Below are 21,489 nucleotides of genomic sequence, written 5' to 3' on the forward strand. Positions count from 1 at the left end.
AGACCACTTCAGACTGTCATATGATTGCTGGTCAGTGTATTGAATAGACCCATTGAGACTGATATGATTGAAGGTCAGTGTATTGAATAGACCACTTCAAACTGCCATATGATTGGTGGTCAGTGTATTGAATAGACTCATTGAGACTGATATGATTGAAGGTCAGTGTATTGAATAGACCACTTCAGACTGCCATATGATTGGAGGTCAGTGTATTGAATAGACCACTCCAGACTGCCATACGATTGCTGGTCAGTGTATTGAATAGACCACTTCAGACTGTCATATGATTGGTGGTCAGTGTATTGAATAGACCACTTCAGACTGTAGTACGATTGAAATCAATGTTATTTATTTATAAAAATACACATATGAATTACAAACTAATTAATAAAAATACACAATACAGCCCACTATTGTAATGTGGATATAACACTGCTCAAACATTGAGGTAGACAAAGTGATCAGAAAAGAAATCGTTTTCTGTCCACTGAAAGAAGACTAACATGTAATTATCTTTATACTACACCATACACACAGAAAGAAGAAGAATTACATTGTTTTGATACTGTCAAACATGTTTGTTTTTCCAGAATGTTATTTTAGTTAAAGGGCGGTAGTCGTCATGCCGCACATGCACGAGATATCGGTCTTGCATATACAAATTGAGAGGTTACCAAGCTTTAATAAGGTATTTTTTTGGTCTGTGGAAGGTACTGAAGGAATCTCCGGTGTTAATTAGTGCATTAAGTGGCCCCCAGGGCAAAACTCATACTTGTAATTTCAGTAGAAGAGCGCATTGGATTATGGGAAGATCAATGTCGCACATGCGCAGTGTGACAACTATCGCTCTTTGACTAATCTGTTTTACACTGCACTTTGGGTTTTATTTTTCATCACAAAATATATCAAATCTTTAAAAATCATACTGGAAAAATATGTGGTTTTACAAATAACATAAATAAGACTACTATTTACATATTTTATTTAATTTAACATACTAGTATTTCTTGAAATTTACAGAATTTGAGTATATTTATTAAGTAAATCTCACTTTGATAATTAAATTAGTTGATTGATCCCCATCTATTATAAATGGTTAAGTAAAGAGATGAAGAATAAGAGACCTACTTAGTAACAGTAGCTATGCAAAACATCTACCATAATGAGATACATATTGTCTATTGATAATATTGTCAATTTCTTGCAATTGGCTCGTAATTCAATTAAATATGTCTCATAGTATACCAATTATTTAATAGTGATAAGAAGCAATTTATGTTGTTGTTTTTTTCAACAGGCATATTCCCTATCAGGAAATACATGTTTTTAGATCAGTACAGAGCTACAACATGTATATCAACTATATACAGAGCAAGTAGAAATGCCAGTACGGTAGATCTATCATTTACTCAAATCATCCCACAGCACAAGTCCCACAATGTTTTTGCTTGATTTATCAAAACCATAACCACAGAAGGATGCACACACTATTAGAGTCTGTATGAAAATGTATCTTTTCTATGTCTGATTTCTGCTAGCGTATCTGTACGCATCTTTTCAACTTCGCCTGTGTCTGACCTTATTGCCAATGTGTTCTGTATGGTTTCATTTGCTGTTCGTAAGAAGGGATTGTAAGTCTTCTCATCGCCAATTGTTGAAGGACACTATGAATCAGAGAGACATTATTAGAGATGTTCCAGAAACCAATATCTCAAAATAAAATACTAGCCAGATTTGAGAAAGGCAAGAATACTTGTCACATTTTCTATGTATACTCGGAAAAACCATATTGGTTTACTAAATTATCTATTTGACAGATTTTGGAGATCATATTACTATCATAATGGTTCTCATTATCAGCAGTTGAATATTTCATTCTGTGCACTTATTTCTGAAAATTGCATTTGCTAGTTGAAAATTGAACATGGTTCACTTGGCTACCAGTCAGCCATTTTGAATCCAATCTGAAAAACAAAATGACATGCATCAAAGCACTTACTGTCATCAATCTCTCTTTCCTCCTTTCTTCCACCCATTTTAGCTTATTCTGAAATAGAAAATGTATTTATAACATGAAATACTGTGTTTGAAATCTGGGCACATATCAGCTGTCTACATTATTGGTACATAGGTGACAAGTATGTGTCATATATAACAACTGGTATGACAATTTATTGTACACATAATAAAGTGTTTACTGGGTTTGCTATATTAGCAATGACATACTGTAAAATTCTTTCTTTTAGCTGGAATTAATTTTCGCTGAAAAGAGTTTTTGGGTGTTTTGTATGGAATTTATTTTCACTGATTTTTGATGAGTTGAATGTGAAATATAGGAAACAAAGTATATTCGCTGGATTTTATTTTCACTGAATCATCCCTTCAGCGTAAATAGCGGAAATTAATTCCAAGTGAAAATAAAGTATTCTACAGTACATGTGTTTATATTTTACTGATCCATAAAATAAATGCAATTTTTCATTTTTGTGCAATATATTTGTAACTAATCAGAACAAGTGTACTGACAGCAAAACACTCTAACCTGTAAAGCTTGGTTATCAGGATCAATACTGATAGCAAATCTCAAATCATCTCTTGCATACTCATGTCCTGCAATAATATAAATGAAATCAAAGAAATCTTAGAAAGAATTTAACTCCTGTGTGTTGAAAAAATTAGAAATAGACAGGAAATATTTAAAATTAAAAAATATTCAAGATTAGGTGATTAAAGTGGGGGTGTCGTCACCTGCGCATGTGTCAGATGGTCATAGGGTGTCATTATTTACAAACAAATATCTACCCATGAGCCTTTGCGTTCTTAGCAAGTTGTTATCGTCGACCCGCCCGCTTTAAACAAATTGATGTAATACTTCACTGAGATACAACCTAATCTAGAGTATTGAAGTTCACAATACTAACAGAACACTCTGTTTAAATGTCAAAACTTTTATGCAAATTGGGTAATTAATATGCACAGATATCAATAAAAATCTAACCAGGCATGTGCAATATCTCAGTGAAACTATGTACCAAGATTCATTGAAATCTGATGAATGGTTCTTGCGATGTCAGTGGTAAAAGCATACACTATAGGGCTCCCTCACCAATGATAGATCCCAGCACAGACTACCACACAATACTATACTGCAACAAATTTTATGTACAAAGTTTAGGCAGAATTTTTCTACCATGAATGCTATTTTTCATTAATAATTGTCTTCAAACAAGGTGTGGTGGTCATCGTACAAAGTGGTTACAACTTTGTATTATATAGTTCATTCTGCAAGATGTGCTTGCTGTAGATGCTAGGGTTTGGATTGGAGCTTGCCGTCAAGTCTACAATTCTCCAGTTTAACTACTGTATGGCAAATAACACACATGACCAGCCGATATTAGCAAGGTCAATACAGGGAATATTCAATATATTCCTTATAAAGTCATCTTGTTTATTTTTGCATCTCGTATATTCCTGACCAGTAAAATACGGATAATGCTCTTTTTTGAGGACTATTCAGTTTCCTGGTTGGTCCTTGACATATTATTTACTAGCGGTAGTATTTGGCTTGAATCCTTGAAATGGTTTCATTGAGACGACATAGTATGTTTGTTGAATTTATTTGGTTTCTATCGTGGTATAATTTGATATGTTGACTCCAATTAGTATTGATATCTTCACTCCAATTGGTGGACCAATCACATCTTCCATATTCTCAACCAAGAGTGCTGTGCCACATATTTTCACTTTATCTGATATTTGGGATATCAAAATGACATTGCTTTTGTCAATATAGGTCTTCATCCAGGTTCTTAAGTTTATTATTCAGAACACCAATGTTTATATTCAGATTGACATTGTATCTTCTATGTGTAATTTATATTTGCATTATGTGTCATTCACCAGGGTGGTATACTCCTCAGTACATGAATTTACAGTATCTTCATCTGCAAGGTTATTGGTTCCAACATGAATAACAATAATCTGGATTTTGTCAGCAATTGATGTTGAATGTCTTATCAGTGGTTTGATATATGTGATCTTGTACATGGCTTTTACTATCAATATTTTTCAATATTGAATCTGATGATGAGAGTTTGAAATCCTCTTTTGGTGTTTCTATTTTTCATACGTGTAGTGTAGTTGTCTTCATCATCTTTATCTGAACTATCTTTGCTGTTGCCTACTAGTGGTAAAGGATTTGATGAGTGGAAATGTTGTAATGTTGGTACCTCAATCTCAGGAATACTTTTCTGTAATTCCATCATTCTCTTTTGCAGAGTTTTTTCATCTTTTGTTCCTTCTTTAACATTTTATCATTCATCACTACACATTTCTTTATATGTGAGTGTAAATAATAAAAAACCATTGGTGATTAGGTTGAGTAGATGTTTCACTTCACTCTGTTAGTATTGAGTTTAGATTCCGGTTTAGATTTTCCCTTACATTAAATCGTGATAATTTTGACAACAGAAGCCTGCAGCTTACTATAAGTATAGTACTTGAAAACCAAGTAACTCACAATGTGAGGATAAGAAAAAGCAGGTAACCAGCCAATATCAGATGATCATTAACCAACAACAATAGCACAAGGATCTGAGCCTCCAATCAATGACAATTTTACATCGTAACACAACATAATCACGATAATGCAATGACAAGTGAATACTTTTTTTGAGCTAAAGCTAGACATTTTTAAAATCTTGAAACCACCCAAAAAATGACGGCATTGTGGGATACTACAGACATACATGTGCATGCAGATGACATAAAGTGCCCCCAATATGGCTGACTTCTCATTTCCTAATGTCACATGAGGGCTCTTTATGCTCTTGATAACTGTACTTGAACTTAAATCCTACAAATGGATTTTGATCATCAGCAGAACCAGTAAATATTCATAGAATTATGAAAGTAGTTTGACACTATATAACATTCTAATGTAGTAGCTTTCAATATGTTCCTTATGGAGTGATTGAAACATATGAAGTTTATACACGAGCAGCAATTATGTTATGATATGATCTTCACTTTTAATAATGATGGAATACAATTTACCTGGCCAGATGACAACATGATCTTCTAATTCTGATACACTGTCAAGGGATCTTAGCATAGTGAGTGGGCTGCCTTCAAACATTCTACCTGAAATCAATATGTATAAATAACAACTACTGTAAAATGACTAATTTTCACTGGGTTTAAATTTCACTGATTTAACATTTCAGGCATATTCTGTGGGTTTTAAATTCACGGTTTCGTCATTTAGATAATGTGTTCTATGCTAAATTTTACATATTCACTGTGTTTTAATTTAGCTGATTTTCCCAGTCAGCGAAATAAGCCAAATTAAAACACAGTGAATAATTAACCCCTTTACAGTATAAATATCTTCATCTAGTCATTTCATTAAATGTTTGTTTTGACAGTTCCCAATATTGAATGATTGGCCTTAACAAAGCGGACTCTCAAAGTCGTAATTGCTATGCAATAACCCCTGTTTGCACACTCACCCATGGTATTCCTATTTGTTTTCAGCTCCAGTAAACAACTACTATGCTACCAATGATCATCAATTCAAGGGAAGGATGGGTATACTGTGCATGTTAGAAAAAAATACATACCGGCAAAAAAAAATACATACCGGCACCACCAATGAATAAAACATCTCCAGAAAATAGACAATCTGGAGCTGTGAATGATGCACCATCTAATAAGTAAACTGTGTGACCTAAGACAAGAACATAGTGAAAACACTGAAACCTTGCCCTGGGGGAAATTATACATTGCAAAACAACCAAGCAAGTGCATGATTAGTATATGAGTGAAACAAGAAAACATTTTAATTTAAACAGTTTTATATATTATAAACTTATCTTACCAATAGTGTGACCAGGAGTACATTTTGCAGTAAAAGTGAGGTTTCCAATCTGGAGCTTTTCATCGTGTGACACAGGACTAGAAAGAAAGACAGAGGTCTATTTTGAAACAATACAAATAAACAAAAAACTACTCATTTTAGCAAAATAACTGAAGCTCTTATTTATAAAAGACAAAGTTGGCAGCAAAATACCAGACTGTGAATATTTAGCAATTTATTAAGTTTTGTGAAGTTAGTTTTCTTACAATACATGAACTAGAAATATCTGTATGTATACAAAATAAGAATTTATTTTTATTCAGTAGCTATGCCTTAGGTTTTGGACTGTTTCACCGACCACTGGTAGCATAGTGGTTGTTGCATCAGACTCATGATCGGTAGACCCTAGTTCAAATCCTATCTTAGGCTGAAGGATCGACCCCTACCCTGGGCAAGTATGCCACAGACTCAATGGGAAGGCCAATTTTAATGGCCGAGATTCATTCACTAATGAATGCGACTTAGGGGGAACCTTGGTTAAGGTCCGCAGGTACTTGTGTTCGACTGATCCTGATTGACGCCAGGATAGCGCATTAAATTGCCATTTGATAGAGAGATGGCCTGCACAGCCCTGTCATGTGTGTAGTCCCAGAACATGAATATGGCTTCTGTGGCAAAAATGCACTATATGTCAGCACTTGCAACTTGCACATACAAAAAAAATGTCAGGAGAGACAACAGTGAAAATTCAATGTCCAGAACTGTCGCCAGGCACAAAAACATTTAAAAAAAAAAAGGTTTGAACTGTTTCAGAATCAACAGTTCCTTATTTTCTGTTTACATTTCATTCATTGACAGAAACGAGTTGAGTGAAATCAACTTGTTATGATCTAGAATGTATGAACCAATTCAGAGCCAGTCAAATCTTTACCTTAAAACAAATCAAAATATGAAATGGGAAACCAACTGTAAAATGAAAATCGTGATGATAGTGAATGATGAAGGGTAAAATTTGACCAAATTTACTAAATCAAAATTTGTTTAATGGATTTTGATCCTAATTTTCAAGATTTTCTTTAATATTTTTAAGAGGAAAACAGAAAAGTAACATACTTTGTCATCCCTGGAATAGAATCAACAGGATTACCATAAACTGGAATATTTCTAAATATTGATTTCAATGTTGAATTTCCACCACTATGGTCCCTGTAAAGAAATAATAACATTATAGTAAATATTCCACAAACATTCCACTCTCAGTATAATAATACCCACAATTCCATTTTAACTGATGGGTCATTACTGCCCTCAGGTGGCAAGTAATTTATAAATCTACTCACCAATGTTTATGGGTTGTTAATATTGCTTGCAGGGTTACATTTTCTCTTTGTAAACAATGCTGCAATAAAGTAAAAAGATATTACTGGTTTGCTATATTTCAAATATGACATACATAAAATAAAACAATACAATGTATTGGTTGAATACTGGAATTCAGAAGAAAGTGAAATTTTTGTGTGTGGATATAGGCACACAATATACTGCACTGTTCACATCAAATAATTTGTGTAGGGTCTAAAGTACAATCATGACTATATATGAATATATTACATGGTAAACATAATGGAACCTATAAGAGAGCAGAAAGAAAATTACTCTTTTCTTTGTTTATATTCACTGTACAGTTCTTGCCGAGAATTTCATAGCAAGTTATCATGCAGACAGACAAATTTGAAATTCTGCTGAGGTATTCATGAAACTAAAACCCAGTGAAAAATGTGCATACCTGGACAGCTTCCGGATCAGAGGGATCAATGACCACAGCAACCTTATCAGCAGTGTCAACAATAACATAGGAATAGTTGTCATCTAGCATAGCAACGGGACATATCCGTAAACCATTGAATTCCTGCGGGGTGACCACAGAGTGACCCTGGGGAAATTTTTCTCGTGCTTTGGATAAGTTTTTCAAGTGATAAAAATAACCCAGTCTTGTTCTGGTATACAAGAAATACCTGGAAATATTAAAAGTTTCGAACATTAAAGATTCATTGTCATAATCAACCCAGTCCATGGAAGGGAGATCTATAAGTTAATTCCTGGCTACATGTTAACTGATAGCAGATTTATTTTAGATTTACAGCTAAATAAATTACAAGTAATGAACTATTATAAAACAAATTCTGTGTGGGTAGTTGCCGGTAGGCCATTTTTTTCTTATCATAGAGTGAAAATGACATCTAAGTTGCTTTCTCATAACCATGATACATTAACTTAATACTTAAGAACTAGTAATTCACTAAAGTAAATTTCTTGAAGGCATGAATATTATTTACAGGAATTTATAAAAACAGATATTATTCATGCAAATCAGTAGGTCACTTTCATTTCTCCAAAATTATCAAAGCCACACAGGGGTGCAACGCCCTCATGCCATGGCCATGCACCCTCTTACCCTGGGAAGCAGATCCTCTGGCAACCATAAAATTCTGATTGACCAGGGATCACATGTGGCCAACTCTGACCTGCCTGATAGTAATGTTAGCCCCAAGGAAGCCATAGAATGCTCCATTTCAACTTAGAACTCCACACACTGGTAGAGAGAACCCTATCTGCCCTACTTGGTTGCGCCTCTGAATTGCAGTGCTCCCTTTCGCAGTTTTTTTACTGGAAAAAATCTTGACTATCAACCATTTTCCTCCAATTTTTATTCAAAAATAAACATTTGCTGTGTCATAAGTGTCAATTTGTAATGGTTATTGCCGAAATGTAGACATTGAAAGCATAGCTTATATTGTTCAGCCTCTGATGTTGTACATTACATCACTTGCAAATGAAAAAAGATGGTCAAGAGGCTGCACCCAAATTCAATTTTGTCAAGCCAGCCTTTAGGATTACGGAACCATGGCAAAATGTCAAATATGTTGCCATTTTGAGAGGCTAAACTTCTCTGAATATAGCATATCACTCATAAGCTCTGTAATCATCAGGTTGTCGCTTTATAAATTCAAATCAGAAATCTTTGTACGGATGGAGACTTTATTTACCAAACTCACAACAATGTGCTCAGACAAACTCAATACATTACACTGACAGTCCCCGATTATATCCAGTCATTTCCCATAATAGTGTGCATCGTGTCTTACAATTTTCTACAAGCCACACAACATGACTGTCTTCAACAAAAGGATCGACTACTCAATCTTTAGTTTTCACATCACATTTTTATGTGATATTGGCCTTGCACGTGGCCACTTAAGCCCATGCTATTATGTCTTAAAACAATATTTCGGTAAGATATGGTCAACTTTATGTGGTTATATTTAAACAAGAAATGTTTAAAATCTCAGCATCGCCACTTCAACATACGACCACCTAGAGACTTCGTTGGTTGCTTATAAACATTTTTAATATATTTTGTTATCTTTTGTAAAATGTTCACAAAATATTTCTTCTTTATTAATTGATTATTTTTTATTTGACTAAAATACGACTGAATCCACCATCAAATAATTACTCCGCGAGTCAAAATCATTTACATAATTAAACAACAGGAGAAGGAAAAATTTTTAATACAATTTTCAATTTCATTTTGTAAGGTAACGAAGACGATTGTAAAATGTACACGAATTATTCAGTACCTGCAATTGGCTATGCCATGGGAAGAAATATACAGAGGGAAATATATCAAGCGTTGTCCCTAATACTGTCGAGACCTGATTTTGTTTTGATTAAGACGTGATTCACACAAGAGATATTTTGTAGTACATGTATCCGGTAATAAATCTCTCTTTCTGTCAATGTCAATTATTGCACAAGCATCGCGTACTTAAATACACCATCTTTAAACGCGGACTCAATATCCTTACCCGATTCTGAAGAGCACGCCACCCGGTTTGGTGGCCATTGGGGTTTTCTTGGCGATGAATCGTCGGCAAACAAGAAGAACACCAACACCCATGAAAATGAAAGCAGCCAATGACAACATCCTTTTTCTGCTCGAGGTCATCTGAAGTCTTCCGGTTTAAACTATTAGTGTAGCGCCACCAACGCCACACAGTAGCTAAAGAGGGTCGAGGGTCACAACAACCTGTTGTCGAAATCTTTGCTGGTTCCGGCCTTAAGTGTCATGGCTGGTTCCCAGCGCCTTGTGCAAAAATGAACATTTTCATATCTTCGATAATCAATTCGTATGTTGTAATTTAAATGGAGGTGTCGCCACTAAGCAACGACAACAACGCATTTAGGCTCTCTCCCCGGCCCCCGTAGGCCGCTAGTATAATAATTAACAGACAGGGAGTAAGTTTTCTGTTTTTAGCCTGAGGTCCTCGGAATGCCAAACATGTTAGTATACATTCTTCAAAATCTGGCTCACTCATATAAAGTGTTTCTCGGTTATTTTACCTAATGAAACAGGTATCGTTTATGTCAATACAATTCTTTGTAACTTGAATGTCAATAAAATGCTTTGTAACTTGAACATCATCAGAGATTCTTTTTATTTTACTTGTTTTTAACTTTATCTAAGATATGACAAATTGTATAGTTCTGACAATTTTAGGATGCATTTCAAGATGTAATCATATTTCATGTTCACCATGCTTTACTTTTATGGATACATGTCATCAAGATACCGAATATGTAAAACAAAATGGGGGTCACCGGACAATTTTTCGAGATACGAAAGTAAAAAAAATGTCTTAAAATGGTCAAAACTACCATTTTTACACTGGTTTCTATGGCGAGGTTATTTCTTAATATCTCGAACTTTTGTTCAGTGACACGGGATGAGGGGTCATACATTATTATTGACAAGAATCATAATATTCTGAAAACTTTGAAATGACCACTTTTCTTTATATACAATCGAAATGTATCTCCCATGATGCATTGCGTATAATGTGCAGTAACATGCCCAGAAGTGAAACATTTGAATTCGGTTCGAACTGCCTTAACTGTTTGTTTGTTTGTTTTTACTGTAGTTATACAACGAAGAGCCATTTGTTTTACTGTATAAATTGTAATGCTAGTTCGATTACCTGAAATTATTAACAAGAGTACCCCCCCCCCCCCGCCGCGATTTTATTATTTGTTTGGTGCCCACTGTAAGACTGCTACTAAGAACTCTAACATTATATACGGGCTCTTGTTCCTTGTTTACATTGGAAATAGCTTTACATTGGACAAGTAAGAGTGGGTGGGTTATATCGTATTAACAGTACCCACGTATTAGGGTATTACGATGGCCGATATGGCTCTTTTTAGTCAAACAAATTCAAATATTAAATTCACACCAAATAAACCATGACAGACTGTTTCCAGCCCGGTTCCCATTCAGTTCCCGTGCATACTGAATTATTTGTACATTGAAACACCCAATAGGACAGCAGTATTAAACCATGGACTGTATCTTCTGTATACATCAGTGACATATAAGTTCACGATGTATAGAAGATAATATTTGGTAATCGTAGTCCTAAATAACTATTACAGTAAAAATAGCTAGACGTTTCGAGCAATGGCTCTTTATGGATAGCATAGAAGAAAGTGTTATAACGTACAGGTAGAACATAGGAACGTAAGAACGCGCATGAACTATAAGTTAGAATCACAAAAAATTCCACAATAGAACAAATAACGCGCCTTAGGTAGTGAGCTCAACAAATGAGTTGAACTGTTTGTTAATACCATGGGGTTCTTTAGATCCATGGCGGAATATAGTTTCCTCCTCGACACGCCTGAGCTGATTTTCGTTGCCATTGACAACACATACACCAGAAATAGACATATATGTAAATATTATCTTCTATACATCATATTTATCAGTCCGAGCAGCGTTTATTTATTTATAAGTTCACGATGACCGTTTAGAACGCGCCCATCTCTAAAAGTGACAGTAAAATCACCCTTCCACCCCTTCATTAAAAGTACTATCCCCCAATAGAAAGCAAAATGGCGGTGACAGTCACGGGCAGCGCTGTACATTTTCTCTTCTTATATGGCATGTTTTCAACATTTTTTAGTTTTTCAACGACAGAACTAGGTAAGTGATCGATATATCTACATATTTTTCTGATTTGTGACGGTTATATGTTCGTAGAATTAAAAGCTGCGGTGTTGTTTTCACCTGCCAATTTTACGACTGTGTTGTGATAGCTCTAGGTATGTACCTACTACCTGTATGTAGTACGGCCCACTAACAGTGACAGTACAGTACGATGGCGAATCATAGGCGCGTTGACGGCAGTGTTGTTTTCCAAGGTTGTGCTGCGGTACACACAAATAGAAACGGGAAGACGTTGTCATTTTCATCTTAGTTTCGGTTTGATAACATTTTATTTTAAATCAGTAGATTTTTACAGAAAATATTCTTGTCCATATCCTTGTGGAAAATTGGCTGAATCATGACGTGATATGACAATACAATATAATACAATGACAATGTACCAGCAGGACTGTGTTACCAATTCTTTTCCTGTACGTGAGGTGAACGTCATTGTTTTGTATCCAACACCCTATTACTTGTATCATACCATAGTTGATGCATTTTTAGTTACTGTAGAATGACTATTTTTTACTGGGTTTAAATTTCACTGATTTAGCATTTCAGGCATACTCAGTAGGTTTTAAATTCACGGTTTTATTAATTAGATAATGTGCTCTATGCTAAATTTTACATATTCGCTGGGTTTTATCTTAGCACATTTTCCAGTCAGCGAAATAAGCAAAATTAAAACCCAGTGAATAATTAATCCTTTTACAGTATACTATTTTAGTTGTTGCATTTCTGTAACTATAATATTTATTTATATCAGACGTATTCCGAACCAAAACAGGAACTTCATCATTCATTCCTTAGGCAAGCCTGAGCTAATTAAATTGTTTCGTTTTCTGATTTTGTTAAAAAAAAGCCCAAATGTTGCCATGCTGGTTTTTATTTTTATGTGTCTGCATCACCATCTGTTTACAGAAATAATTAAAAATCAGCAAAATACAAACAGGGACTATGTCATTGTTCGTGACTTTTTTTTTTCCTTGAATTGAAATTTGTAAAGAAAAACAAGACAATAATATCCATATTAAGTGTATGAGAATGGGTACCCCTGAAAAAAAATAATAACAAAACAATAGAGGGGCATGATTTGTAATGATAATGAAACCAGATGTTGACGTCCTGTATTGTCTGCTAGGATAGAAGTTCAATGTTGAATTAATTAACACCTGAAGTGTTAGCTTAAAACTAAAGTTACTAACAAACAAGGAAAACAAGCCATTAGCATGTACTGTAAAATACTTTATTTTAACTGGAATTAATTTTCACTGAAAAGACTTTTTGGGTATATTGTATGGAATTTATATTCACTGATTTTTGACTCCCGTGTGCGAAGCACAAAAAGGAGTCTTTGCAGTTACCCTGTCTGTATGTAAACTCATAGTTGCTGTCGACATAGGAAGTAAAGTAAGCAAATAACACCGAATAAACGGCAAGGTAAAGACTATGTCTAATTATAGTAAATACGTACTGCGTGCGTGACTCGAACCGGCGCTCGCGTACGGCACCTAATCGCCTAGCTACACGCCACTACACGTCTTCCCCTCGGCCACCGGGCATCCCCAAAAAAGGATGCTTAATAACCGAGCTTATTACGTGCAGAGAACGTGAAACCCGTCCACGCGATACGCGCCACACAGCATGGCCAGAATGCGGCAAAGGCCTTCAGATCTGGCTGTAGTAGGATGGTGAAAGTAATGGTACAGCATTTTAACAGTGAATAAGTACTGAGAAATAATTTTTAAACTCATAGTTGCTGTCGACATAGGAAGTAAAGTAAGCAAATAACACCGAATAAACGGCAAGGTAAAGACTATGTCTAATTATAGTAAATACGTACTGCGTGCGTGACTCGAACCGGCGCTCGCGTACGGCACCTAATCGCCTAGCTACACGCCACTACACGTCTTCCCCTCGGCCACCGGGCATCCCCAAAAAAGGATGCTTAATAACCGAGCTTATTACGTGCAGAGAACGTGAAACCCGTCCACGCGATACGCGCCACACAGCATGGCCAGAATGCGGCAAAGGCCGGTGGCCGAGGGGAAGACGTGTAGTGGCGTGTAGCTAGGCGATTAGGTGCCGTACGCGAGCGCCGGTTCGAGTCACGCACGCAGTACGTATTTACTATAATTAGACATAGTCTTTACCTTGCCGTTTATTCGGTGTTATTTGCTTACTTTACTTCCTATGTCGACAGCAACTATGAGTTTAAAAATTATTTCTCAGTACTTATTCACTGTTAAAATGCTGTACCATTACTTTCACCATCCTACTACAGCCAGATCTGAAGGCCTTTGCCGCATTCTGGCCATGCTGTGTGGCGCGTATCGCGTGGACGGGTTTCACGTTCTCTGCACGTAATAAGCTCGGTTATTAAGCATCCTTTTTTGGGGATGCCCGGTGGCCGAGGGGAAGACGTGTAGTGGCGTGTAGCTAGGCGATTAGGTGCCGTACGCGAGCGCCGGTTCGAGTCACGCACGCAGTACGTATTTACTATAATTAGACATAGTCTTTACCTTGCCGTTTATTCGGTGTTATTTGCTGTCTGTATGTATGTCTGTATGTATGTATTACCCCACTGGAGGTTTCTTATTCAAGTCTGGGCTGAGGGAATCGGACACTTGTGTTTTCTGCAACGAAAAAGATGACTTAATGCACGTATTCATAGAGTGCACCAGGCTGGACCCGTTGTTTGTAACTTTTAATAAAGTTATTCACAATCTGTTAGACATTGGGTCCATCCCATTGTCCCATTACTTACTTGGGCCACCTAGAAGGAAACCATTAGTGCTTCACAAATTGCTGGTGTTCATCATCACATCGGTAAAAGCTTCAATACACATTACCCGGATCACAGTCCCTCTAACCCCGGTCTGGAAACGACTAGCGTTCTTTTGTCTCGAACCGCAGTGCGGGTAAACAAACTGTTCACACCCGGGCCGAGGGAGTCAGGAAGTCAGACAGATTGCAATACCGTCAAAATATTCATTAAAATCGAAAAATTTACCGTCATGCAAAGCGATACCTCATTGTATGACTTCACTTTGACTTCAAATTCGGGCAACCACAACATAAACAAACATGTAAACAAAATTATCACTATGAAATTTGGGTTTTTTGAATTATGATACGCATCACAACCAGCCTACCAACTCATAAACATCCAGTTCCTGCAATGCAAAGATTAATATCGGGAATTATGTTCATTTTCTTGTTATAATAGGGGAAAAACTTTGCGTGCCAACATGCTAACATCGCTAAACAAATCTTGTCAAAATGGCGTCGTTCATGTTAACGTAGTCGATCGAAAAACCTGTGATATTTCTGATTCTTGGGGGGTTCATAACAGTTCAAGTCAACTATACAACAACTAATGACTTTATTCTATGCAAAAGTATATAACGATGTTTCAATGTTTGTATATAAATAATTTTTTTAGCACAGAATTGAGTACATTGTCATTTCAAAACGTCGCCATTTGCATTTACGATCTAAAAAGCATCCATAAAAGTCGCTCAATTTAACATTAATAAAACGTGGTGTGACAAATAACAAATCAGCCCACCAATTTTTAATGATATGTTTCAATAATAAAATGTCAAAATCGAAGACAAATATTGGTTTCGTGCCGAGAAGTATGGTAAATAAAATAGAGTTCATTTTCAATCACCCCAAAATCAAAAACGACAAATATCTGGGTAAAGGTATGAAAATTTGTTGCGAAAATGTGTCGCTGCTGGTAAAATAGATGAATTAAAGAACTACTCGCCGGCTAAAATATGACCTTATACAGATATCCTGATTAAAAAATTAAGTGAAAAAGCACGAATTCTGGAATAAACAACTAAGTTGTAAAAAAATACATAACACTGACGATGTCAAATCACGTACTTATCACGTGACAATGCTTTTCCCAACCCCGCAATGCGCCTTTGGCAGGGAAGGAGGCCAATTCACACCTAATACAATGACCGTTTCCAGACCGGGAATAGATGGACTGTGCCCGGATAAAGAAAATGAAAAACTTACCTGGCACTGATGTCGCCCATTGCTACAAAGCACGACTGAAATCAAGATTACGGGATGAATACAACTACCACAAGCTGACTGGTACTATGGCAGCCTTCATCCAACTTTGGTGTATCAACGACGCAGTAGCATCGGTCATCGGCGAAGACCTCGTCCATCCAGATTATATTATGTAAATAATAAATTGAACTATTTTTATAATAAAATGAACACTTTGATTTTATTCTCAAGATTATTTTACTGTTTCTGTTTGTACATATTCGACTATAATTTGTACTGTATCCGATATTGTTTTATACCTACCTGTATCATTACTTTATAGTTCGTTGCATTATCATCTGTTATTATTTTCATCATTTATATTCAAACATATTATATTGTATACTTTCCTCTACTGTTACTTTATAATTCGTTTATTTTATCGTTATTCTGTATCACTTGTATTCGCCTTTGATTTATACTTACCGCTATATGTCCAATTCTTGTATTTAAACAGTGATTGTTAACTGATTTTTTTATTTTTTTTATTTATTACTCGAGAATAAAAGATTCAAATGTATGTATGTATGTATGTCACTTTTTTTGTTCCACTGTTATTTCAAGAACCACTAATCAAATTTTGGTGAAACTTGGTACATAGATGCTCTGGGACAATGCGCAGAGTTGATTAGGTTTTGGTAAAATCCATGAATATTAACTAATTTGCATGATAATTAGCTGATTTTTAGCTGTCCAATGACTGTTCCACTGATATCTGAAGAACCACTCATTGGATTTTGATGAAACTTGGCACATGGATGCTTTGAACTAGTGCTCAGATTTGATTAGTTTTGGGTAAAAATCTATGAATATTAGTTACCTAATTTGCATAATAATTAACTGATTTTAAGCTGTTCTATGACTGTTCCACTGATATTTGAAGAACCACTCATTGGATTTTGATGAAACTTGGCACATGGATACTCTGAACTAATGTGCAGATTTGATTAGTTTTGGGTAAAAACCTGTTTATATTAATAACCTAATTTGCATAATGATTAATCAATTTCCAGCTTTGAATTCCACTGATATCTCAAGTACTAATCATCACATTTCAATTAAACTTACATAGATGTCATATGACACTGTACAGACCTGATAGTTTTTAAGGTAATATCAGTACATATTAATTACCTAATTTGCATAATTAATTAATTTTCAGCTTGTGATATTTCGAGTAGTAATGATCACGTTTCAATGAAACTTGGTACATAGTTACTTGAGGACTGTGCAGAGACCTAATCAGTTTTGGGGTAAATATTTGTGCATATTAATCACCTTATTAGCATAATTAGTTAATTTTCAGCTTTTCACCTGATACAAATGTATCTCAAGTACTAATCATCACATTTCAATGAGACTTGCGACATAAATCTTCTAGGACTATGCAGAGACCTGATTAATTTTGGGATAAATAATTGTGCATATTAATTACCTAATTTGCATAATTATTTAATTTTTTCCTGTTCTATGGCTCATTGGATTTTAATGAAACTTTTAAAGAGTACCCATCACATTTCAATGAACCTAGGACTATACACCATATTAGTTATTGGTAATTAATTTATGCTTCTTAATCACCTAATTAACATAATTAATTAATACTGATATTAGTAGTATTGATCATCACATTTGAATAAAACTTGGTACATAAATGCTCTAGGACAATAGACAGCCTGATTAATTTTGGGTTAATCTGTTTATGTTAATTCTCTAATTAGCATAATAGTTAATAATTTGTTGGTTCTAATCACATTCAATGAAACTTGGTACATTGTGCAGACCTTATTAGTTTTACACTTAAATCTGTATTGGTTACCTTATTTGCATAATTAGTTTTCTGCGTTTCCATCAATAACTCAAGTACAAGTAATTTTGAATTAATCTTTAATGTGTCTCCAATACTCTCATCACACAGGAGTTCTTTCTAAGCTATCTTTGATTGATGAGTTGAATGTGAAATATAGGAAAAATCTATATTTGCTGGATTTTATTTTCACTGAATCATCCCTTCAGCGAAATTAGTGAAAATAAATTTCGAGCAGAAAAAAATGATTTTATAGATCTTGGGGAGAGGGGTTCATCAGCAGAGATTGTACTTTGACCAGTAAAGTGAAAAAATAAATGTTTCTGTTTGTTTTCCACTTGATGCAGTTTCCTAGTGGTAATTAATGTGATTTATTTCTCCTTGTGTTTTTGAAAGACAGAAGTTTTTATAGAGACTTTGGTTTTAGTATAGATTAATGTTGATGGTCCAGAAATTTATTCTTGTTTGTAGACTTGCAAATGTATTTTGTAGGTTCTTGGTGTTGATGAGTGATTGAGCCAATCACAGTAATACATTTAAATTTAAGCAAGAACTATAAGCACCAGCATTTCCAAATTTGTATAAATGCCATGCGTTTATAAGGTAGAGATTTATGTTATTCAATGTATTGCAAGGTATGTTTATAGTAAACTGACATAATTAATAATTCTGTTCAGGTGCACAGTAAAAACTGTATGTACCATACCGGGTAATTGCTATACAAGGCACTTGTATAATTATGTCTATGGTCAAATCATATTTTAAGTACAAAATTTGCAATTGTTGGTTTAAAGCACTTCTATTAGAGATGTGTCTCTAATAGAACAAATATGGTAGCTACATGTATCATCAGTAAACTATCTACTCAGTGATTTGTATCAATAGAGCTATAAATCAAATGACATGAGATGGCAGTTTTTGATGCAATTTCAAACTGGCTACAGTGCAGCAGCTAAAAAGGAAATCAGAGAAAGTTCAATGTGATCTTTGATGCACTGTTTTCATTAAAAGCATGGAAGAATGAGAAATTGTGTTAGGGGCACTTATCACCACTGATGTTTTCTAAACTGCATTTAAATAAGAATTTAATTAAAGATTAGATATTTGTCAAGATTTATTATATGGAATTTATATCAATATTGTCAACATTTTTATTTTGGTATAAAATTGTTTAATTACAATGCCTCAGTTGTTGTGACATGTTATATGTATGTTGATATGTCCGTGGCAATTTAAAAGGGAGAATTTGATTGGCTCTACACCTTTCAGTAAACATGTATATAAAATTCCTAATTATATGTTTCTACATCTAGTGCTTCTCCTTGTTAACAAAATCAGTATTTAGGCTTTGTCTTTTTCCCATTCAGTATATTTTTTGAAAGCTGGCTTAAGCATTGCACAGCAAATGGATATTTTTCACGTATTCATGTAAAAATTGTTCTGTAATTCTGACATTGTCTGTAAGTTACTAAGCATGTGTGTAACTGCATGTGTTCAGCCTAGCTTTTATGTGACTTACAATGTAGAGTTCTTCATTTTCTTATGTGCCATTGTATCTTAACTTCCCTAATTACTATATGTATTAATCCAGCATTTTGACTAATTGGGCCTTATTTGTATTTTACATAACCTTCTCTGCATTTGTCTTATTTGAGAGGTTTTCAGCAAGATTGTTAACGATTTTGTTACATAATATCATTCGTTCATTAATTCTGTGACACCCTGTGAATGATGTGCTGGTGAGAAAGTATTCTGAAATCATACTTATGAAAATGGATTCATGCAAACGATTAAAAATAGCCACATAATTAGTCAAAGAGACTTCTTTAAAGGGTACCTTAATATATTCCTACAAAAGTCATATAATATTCTTTTGTTTAATCGTATTTATTTTTGTATAATGTATTTGTAATTTTATTTACTTTGTGCCTGGCCATTTTTTCCATTTACTTTAAAACTAACAAATAATTGATATAAAAAAAAAGTTGCCCTAACATTATGGATATAAAAAAAATATAATACTCATTTATTTATTTTATTATTTATTTATTTCACCAGAATGACCATTATTACAGAACTTATAAACAAAATACAATAGTAGTGATTCTGGTGTGGACCATGGAAATAGTCCTTTTGAACTAGTCCAGTCCATGGCCCAGACTTTCAAGTAGAAATTGACAATTTACTAGTAAAGGAAAGGAAAATTACTATTTACATAACGAAAAGTAAAAGATAATCTATATGGTTTAGATATAAAAATGACGAAAATATTATGTGAAATAATAATATAAACGAACTACTGGTACAACGAATTTATATGCAGAAGAAAAGAAGAAGAAAACATGCAGAGAAGTGGGAGGTAATCGAGGAATTTAACAAAGCAAATAATGTTAAAAATTGGGTTAATGATAATACCATAATGCCATAGAATATTTTATTTTGATATGCCCCAACATCAGCTTTTACATCCCGGTAAAGACGAGTTCTTGAACTTTTGTCTCTTGGGATATCGATATATAAAGTAGTGTGCATTGTTCATTACTGGGGGACATACACTGTTGATTAAGAAATTCCATGTGGATCAAAGCTACGTAATTTTTCATTTTACGCTGCTATTTATAGTTTTACAAAAAGTCTTATTCTAGAATCCAAATTCCCAAGTGAATTACATGGTTTAATTGTTAGAGGGACAAACTGGGTATAAATTTGTTTGAACCATTTTTTTTGGGAGTGACTATATATTACTCTCCTTATGAGAATAATCAATTTTAATTAAAGAATTAACAGCCTTTCTTCTAGGAATTACAAGGAAATATTATATTTTTATGTTCCCTAAATTGGTTTACATACATTGGTATTTTATTGCTACTCTCAAAAACATACTGCTATAGTGTTTTATTTCATAGGAAAAGTTTGTAAAGGAAAAGTTAAGGCAATAATGATCCCAGATGAAAGAGCTCCACAAATGTAGGAGAATGTAATTTATAGTTTTTTTATATCACTATTCATTCTTTAGATATTCAAATTTTCATCAGTATTATGTAGTCAGCCATCTTGATTCTCCAGCAAAGGATTATGTTTTAAATGTGACATCATATCCACTGTGTATGTATATCCAAATTGTACACAGAAGTAATAAATGTATTTCCAAATAATGTTTGTCAATAATTCATTCTTGCAACTACCCCATTTGTGAATACTACATATGCCATACATGATGGACAAGACTTGTATTACAAATTACAAAATGGCAAAAATATTACCAGCAATTACAATATATTATAAAATGTCACTAAACAAATATTCTAATTAGAATATACATGAAATCCTATAACAGGCACCAAAACACTAACTCTAAAATTGGGGGCTTTTTCAAGTCTGGCCACTATGCACCAGGAAGGAAAATGGTCGGGCCAATCTGACATGCAGATCTCAAAATTAGAGTGAATTAACAACAACATTCAACATTTTAGAAATATAGTATGAAACAATTGGAAACCTTAATTTACCAGTTTCAGCCAAATATGCTGTTTTATCGCACAGAAATTGTTGCCCAAACAGAAAACATATTGAATTACAATTTGGTTAGATAAACATGCTGCTATTTGATTGCTATTCGATTATGTTACTTACATTCACTATCAGCTTACGCAATTGAATCTGACTCCACTCCCCTCCCCTCCCCTCCCCCTCAAAGTT

The 21,489-nt window shown here is 34.5% G+C and overlaps 2 protein-coding genes across 3 annotated transcripts in view; one reads left to right on the forward strand and one right to left on the reverse strand.

The window, feature by feature from the left end:
• Positions 1-330: 330 nt before the first annotated feature.
• LOC102804446 (putative thioesterase PNKD) lies at positions 331-9,855 on the reverse strand. Its single transcript, XM_006816186.2, has 10 exons — positions 9,730-9,855; positions 7,647-7,875; positions 7,201-7,259; positions 6,974-7,066; positions 5,882-5,958; positions 5,645-5,731; positions 5,059-5,145; positions 2,546-2,613; positions 2,003-2,050; positions 331-1,667 (listed from the first exon to the last, which is right to left on the reverse strand). The coding sequence occupies exons 1-10, from the start codon at positions 9,846-9,848 to the stop codon at positions 1,494-1,496; spliced, it is 1,041 nt and encodes a 346-aa protein (XP_006816249.1). The 5' UTR covers positions 9,849-9,855; the 3' UTR covers positions 331-1,493.
• Positions 9,856-11,796: 1,941 nt separating this feature from the next.
• The window catches only part of LOC102807785 (plexin domain-containing protein 2-like), an 80,387-nt gene continuing 70,694 nt past the window's right edge, over positions 11,797-21,489 (forward strand). For both annotated transcript variants that reach the window (XM_085501078.1, XM_085501079.1), the window contains exon 1: positions 11,797-11,903. In XM_085501078.1, coding sequence (XP_085357204.1) covers positions 11,813-11,903 — 91 coding nt within the window. In that variant the 5' untranslated portion in view covers positions 11,797-11,812. The remainder of the gene's footprint in view (positions 11,904-21,489) is intronic.

The sequence above is a fragment of the Saccoglossus kowalevskii genome, chromosome 7 (genome assembly GCF_978046115.1).
Source record: "Saccoglossus kowalevskii chromosome 7, keSacKowa6.1, whole genome shotgun sequence".
NCBI classification, from domain to species: Eukaryota; Metazoa; Hemichordata; class Enteropneusta; family Harrimaniidae; genus Saccoglossus; species Saccoglossus kowalevskii.

Excerpts from the sequence above, each read along its gene's own strand:
- LOC102804446 (XM_006816186.2), bottom strand. The coding sequence starts at position 9,848 with ATGTTGTCATTGGCTGCTTTCATTTTCATGGGTGTTGGTGTTCTTCTT. Across the intron at positions 5,732-5,881 it reads TACTCCTGGTCACACTATTG|GTCACACAGTTTACTTATTA; the intron begins GTAAGATAAGTT and ends TTCTTGTCTTAG. Across the intron at positions 5,146-5,644 it reads TTTATTCATTGGTGGTGCCG|GTAGAATGTTTGAAGGCAGC; the intron begins GTATGTATTTTT and ends TATTGATTTCAG.